At 43.4% G+C, this 6,325-nt stretch overlaps 1 protein-coding gene across 2 annotated transcripts in view; it reads right to left on the reverse strand.

Moving 5' to 3' along the window:
• Nucleotides 1-1,671, reverse strand: part of TYMS (thymidylate synthetase) — an 11,541-nt gene extending 9,870 nt beyond the window's left edge. Inside the window, exon 1 of one of the 2 annotated variants that reach the window (XM_007459056.1) lies at nucleotides 1,478-1,671. In XM_007459056.1, the coding sequence (XP_007459118.1) occupies nucleotides 1,478-1,667 (190 nt within the window). In that variant the 5' untranslated portion in view covers nucleotides 1,668-1,671. The remainder of the gene's footprint in view (nucleotides 1-1,477) is intronic. The other variant, XM_007459057.1, reaches the window with a different exon arrangement.
• Between the last annotated feature and the right edge of the window lie 4,654 nt (nucleotides 1,672-6,325).

Raw genomic sequence — 6,325 nt, forward strand, 5'->3', positions numbered from 1 at the left:
GAACCCTTCATCACAGAGGTGTGAAGACAACACATAGAATGTGACCTAGGACAAAGCCTGAAGGCTCCTATTCCATGATTATCCTGCCAGGGATAACTTGCTCAAGACCAGGGGATAGTAGATACTGCCCTGGCCCAAAATGAATAGTTTCTAGATAGTCGCAAAGAAAATTAACCTGTATTCTTTTAAGTGTAATAAAAATAGTTAACTGTTTAAACACTTGATATGCATGATCCTATTTGATCCTCAAAACAGCCCTCCTTGAGGCTCCATTATGACTTCCCTTTTTACAGACACCAGGAGGTAATACGTAAGTTTGCGTCAAGCAATAGAGAAAACTATAAAAGCTTCTCTCTAAATTTGGTACCTATTCAGTCGACATTATCACTTGTACAGGTGATACTCATGTAACAACAGATTCTTCAAGCACCTGCTTCCCTCCATTTTGAGGATGATTTCCTCCATTTTGAGCACATGGGGACGCTGAAGATAGAAGTTAAGCCACTTGCCAAAGGTCTAAGCAGAGGGGCGGGAGTGGAAATGAGGTCTGTGGCTCCCCGGAGGCCACTGCGCTGGAGCTGCAGGAAGGTGGATCCCTCTGCTCAGACAAAACTCCCTAGGCTGTCCAAGCCACATCGGCCACTGCAGCCCCGTATTTTCCAGTCTCTCCAACGGGTGCGCGGCGGAGGGTTTCTCCCCTGACCTGAGTCAATCTGCTTCACCAACAGTTGGTCTCCCCACTCACAACCGCCCTCCACACCTGTTTCAACTTTCGTCCGGTGCCGACCCCCACCCCGCCCCTCCGTCCCCTGAAAGCCCGACCCTAACAGCCCCCTAGACACACTTCTTCCCAGGAGCCACCGTTTTAAAGACAAAGACCCATAAATATGAACTCCTACTCGGACTCTCGCGTTCCTGTTTCAAGGTTTAAGAAGAAAGCTGGTTCGCGGGACCAGAAGGCAAAACTGTTGTGAACCACAAGTTCCCGCCCCTGCTTTTCGGCTCTCTCCTCCCAACGCGGCCCCGCCCACGTCATCTTCGCTCCAATTTTTAAAAACTTTGCAAAGCGTAACAGCAGACGCGGAGGGAAGAGGAGAGGCAGAAAAGGGGGCCTCCAGCCAAGGCCCCGGTCGAGCCCGAGCAGATCCTCTCCCACCCTCTAATCTGGGGCAAACGCTGCAGGATCGCGCCCGCTTTGGGGAGACAGCATAACTGCGTGATTAAAAGCCAGAGGACCCGGTTTTGCCTCCCAGCTCTGTCCCTCCAGTCCGTGTGACCCTACGCAAGTCATCTCTCTAATCCGAGCCTCAGTTTCGGCGTCTGCAAAGTGGGGCCTAGGCCGCTTCCCCTCCTCGCGGGGTTGAGGTTGACTAAACGCCGACTGCGGGGCCCGGCCTGTCCAGAACGCTCTCCCCACCGCAACTCCGTGCGCACCGGGCGCGCCCGCCCTCCCGCCCCCGTGGCGCGTCCGCCTCACCTCTCAGGCTGTAGCGCGCCTGCATGCCGAACACCGACAGGGTGCCGGTGCCCGTGCGGTCATCCTTCCGAAAGCCGCAGCGGAGGATGTGCTCGATCTGCCCCAAGTACTGCAGCTCCCCGTGCGGCGGCGGCCGCGACTCGGCGCCCTGCTCCTGCGCGGCGGGCAGCTCGGAGCCGGCGGCGGGCATAGCGCGGCAGCAGGAAAGGTGGCCCAGTGCTTTCAACGGTCCTCTTTTCCCGCCGCCGCTCCTGAGACTCCACCTCTTCCGGTGACGTTTAGGTGCCGCCGGCCCCGCCCAGAGCCCTCGAGGCCCCGCCCCTCGCGTCCCTGGGGCACGCTGCGCAGTCAGCTGGGGCCGCGATCGCTTTCCTGAATCGCGTAACCTTTATGGCATTTTATAAGTCAAGAACCTTTGGCCTAGAAGGAAATCCTAAAGTTGTATCTTGATGCGTTGCCTGAGACAGGCCGCTCTCGTTGGAAAGATTCAGGGTCGACCGCGCCTTTCGGTGATCAAGGGGACCCTGAAACAATTTACACGTGTTCGCGCAATCGAAAAACAAAGAAAACCCTGTTATTTGAGGTGCTTCCTACAACTGAGCGGGGCTGCTGCAAGTGATTTGCATTTCCATTTTCCCCCATCCTCACTCAAGGCCGGCAGCTGGAGCAAATAGAATAAGGCAGCTTTTTTACTTGATTAATAACAGCCAGCCGTTTTCAGTTTTGAATACCAAATTTTTCAGTTTTAGTGTAACGTTTATAATATAAATACTGGTGAGTAGAAAATATTTGATGAGTTTAAAAGGTACTAATACATGTACATGCAACAGCAGTCTTTTGAATCACCTCTTTATTGAGCACATAGTAGATGCTCAGTAAATTTCTTGATGTTGCTGCGTCTAGGGTTACCGAGAAGGAGATGTGGGCTCTCTGTGAAACATACTAAACACTATTTCTTTCCATTCAATAAAGTCAATGGTTTTTCTTTTTCTCCCCTCTCCTCCCCCACATCTCAACTTTATTATCTGTGGAAGATTCTGGAATCTTTCTGCTAAAGGGCACTTCTCAAACTCAAGGTTAAAATTTTTGTAACAGGAAAACATTCTGGGATAAGATAAATATCTTTCACCTGCAGCTCTGCCTAATCTGCTCGGCAAAAACAACGTTACATTTGTGTTTTCTTTTGGGTGGAATGTTCTTGCTCTTTGGTTGTATGAGTGCTCACAAAGGGTAAACTGAAATGCACTGGATAGCAGATGTTTTAGATATATTTAATCTATTAAACCTATCTAATCCGTCACCTGCTAGGCTGGCCTTTCCCAGGTCAACTAGCTTCATCCTTCCCCTCCCCCAGCACCTTCCTCATCCTAACCCCCACGCCCACACCAGTGTAATAATAGTATTAAAAAGTCACCTGTATCTGCTTTGGGGATGATGGCCGTCCTGTGTTGCGCTGTACTGCTTGGATGGGGTGGACGTGGTGGCTGTCTCCAGACGCGGCGGGCTTTTTTTCTGATGGTCATTTGGGCAGAGACTGCTCGGTGGGAAACCTGAACTCAGAAAACAGGCTTTAGACAGGGATGGGGACTCACGTTGTCTGCCTTAGCTTGAGAGCGCCCCTGGGTGTGAGAAGCTAAAATGCGGTGTGGAGGTGCAGTCTTCGCTGCGAAGGATCGTCCCACACATTAATTACCGCAGCGCTGTAGGTGCCTGCGCAAGGCCAACTAAATGCAGATAGATATTCCCCCAACCCCATGCCGAGCAAAAGTGTCTCCACGCATTTCCAACCATGTGCCTGGTCCCAGGCTGAAAATCTCCCAGATTACCTAGTTGCAGTTACTCTCTGTGTTTATTTCCCTTTTGTTATTTCGAGCTGAGTTTAATTGTTCCGATTGAATATCACTTGTACCACAGGGTGAATCTTGGGACACAAGTGTAGACTCCCCCGCCTGTGTGGAGACTCCTCTTCCATTGTAGTACTTGGAGGACCTTGGTTTGATGATAATGGAGAGAGAACGGTTTCCTTCCCGGTTGCTGCTCCGTAAACGAATGATCCTCTCAGACAAGCGTATCATTCATTCATTCATTTATTCATTCATCCAACAGCGTTTACATCATAGTGCCTACCACGAGTCACCAAGGAGCAAGATAGACAAGGTCACTCTCACAGAACCGACACTCTAGCCTAGAGGAGCAATTTCTAAGTCTGAGAACAAGACATCTGCAGAGAGCGACAAGTGCTCTGATGATTACATAACCGGGTTCAGAGAGAGCACTTTAGATCCCACCATCAGGTGAGGCCTCCCTGAGGAGGTCACATTTGAGCTGAGACCTAAATAGTGAGAAGAAACCAGCAGGGGATGATCTGGGGAAAGAGCATTCTAACCTCGAATGCATTATACCAGCAGCTTTCACAGCACTCACATCTATAAAAATGCAAAATAAGGATGATATCGATGCTGAATCCTATCTCATTCTAGGAAGAAATAATAATTATTAATGGATCCATTAATTTACTGGAGGAAAAAATGCTTTTTCTTCTCATTAAGAGATCTATTTCTGTTAAAAATTTCACTGTTTATGTTTAATAGCCATAGAAATGTGTAATATATTTATTTTGATCAATTATGTACAAGTAATAAATTACAATGATAACTCAATCCAGAATGAATATTTGATACCTAGATTTTTGTGTCCCAGGAAATTTTTAATTTTCAAAATTTAAAAATATATTTTATTGATCAATAAAGATGTTTAAGCATAAAATATATTACATAAGAATAAAATTCTCTGAAGAAAATAGAATGAAAATATAAGTTTAAGGAGAAAATGGAATGAGAGAAAATTTCTTACTATTAAAGAAAAACTTGTTTGTGTATTTGTTTAAATGGATGATACTGGATATCAAATTGCCATGATATGTAGATTCCATTGGGCACATTTCAAAAAAACGGTGAGATATTTTTAAAGATGCTACTATTTACAATACATGGGAAAATTAAAATTCCCTATTCTTTCAACTTATATCGAAAAATCATGTGCAAAGCATATATACATTTTTCAGTTTCCTTTTCAATGTGTATGAGAGCAAGAACATTTGAATATTATTGGTCTGGATATTGGTTCTTCTTTACACGACAAATTCTCAAAAATGTTGGCACAATTAGGTAAAGGAAAGCAGGAAACTAAAATTTTTGAGAGCCAACTATGAGTCAGATACTAAATAATAGTATTATTTATATAGTCAAAGCTACCATCTACTATCAATTGATGCTTATCATTATGGATTACTTCCTGTAGTTCTCACAACTACCCAATAAAACAAAAACTATTACTTTTATCATTTTATAGATTAAAAACACAGAGGTTCAGAGAGATTAAGGATCTTGCCTAGTCAAACACCTATGAAATCTGGCAGCCAGGATTAAAATCCAGGTCAGCCTGCATGGGAAGGCTTTTCTCTGCCAGATGCTTTGAGGTCAGTGTCTTCCTTTCCTTTCTTCACTCTACAAGGTTTTGATGGCACATTGGCTATAAAATAGTCAGGTTCCCTTTATAACTTATTTTTTGGCACCTTCTCTGACAAATATATCAAATGTATGGCTGAATAGCCTCTATTTATTTGAGATTTACTGTACATTAAGGTATCCAGGATTCTATCAATAGTATCCTTTTTTTTAATATAGCCTTCAGTTATGATAAAAACAGCTTTGTCTTCATTTGGAATTGACTATATTCAATGGGCTGCCTTTGAACTCTAAGTCTCTCCGACAAGCTTTCCTACCAAATAGCTTGACTGGGTGAAAAATGCTTTAAAGGTTTCAAGTCCTCTCTTTATATTTCTTTTTATAATTTGAAAGACTGACTATAAATATATCCTCAGTGTAATCCTTAGTGACATATACTGGCAAAATATTCTCCTTTTGTATTGCACCAAGGTCCAAATTCTGAGGTTAAGTAAGTGTCAGTCAAAAACACTTTGTGTTTTATGTAAAATCTGTATGGCCTTGTTAAAAAAGAGCACTGTTGTGTTAATTTTTAAAAGAAACTATGCAGTACACCCATATGCATGGCAGCACTCTCCACAATGGCCAAAAGATGGAAGCCACCCAAGTGTCCAACTCCAGATGAATGGATAAACAAAATGTGATACTCACGTACAATGGAGTAGTATTCAGCCTTAAAAAGAAAAGGAATTCCAGCATATGCTACCACGTGGATGAACCTTGAGGACACTACCCTAAGTGAAATAAGCCAGTTGCAAAAGGACAAATACTGTATGATTCCACTTATCTGAGGTCCCTAGAGTAGTCAGTCGGACAGATCATGGCTGTCAAGGGCTGGGGGACAGGGGAGAAATGGGAGTTATTGCTTAATGGGGACAGAATTTCAGTTTGGGAAGATGAAAAAAGTTCTGGAGATGGTTGATGGTGATGGTTGCATAACATTGTGAATTTACTTAATGCTACTGAACTGTGCACTTAAAAATGATTAAAATAGTAAATTTTGTTATGCATATTTTACCACAAAAAAAAATCTATGCAGAAGCTATAGATCTTTACTAAACAAAGGAATGAATTACAGATTGTTTTCAAGAAGTCAAATATTTTATATTGTAAAAGCAAATTGAAAAAAAGAATCTTTATTAATTAGAAAGTGGCACATCTGTAGTAGAAGTGATAGAACACAGACCCCTTGGTGATTTAATATTTAATATACAAACTATGAGTATACCATAGAATACAGTAATATTTACATTTGATTTTTTAAAAAGGAATTTTCATTTTAACTCAATTTGAATAGTTATTAAACTGCCATTCAACATAAGACAATTAACAGTACTTTACA

Source organism: Lipotes vexillifer, unplaced genomic scaffold (assembly GCF_000442215.2).
Source record: "Lipotes vexillifer unplaced genomic scaffold, Lipotes_vexillifer_v1.1 scaffold702, whole genome shotgun sequence".
Lineage (NCBI taxonomy): Eukaryota > Metazoa > Chordata > Mammalia > Artiodactyla > Lipotidae > Lipotes > Lipotes vexillifer.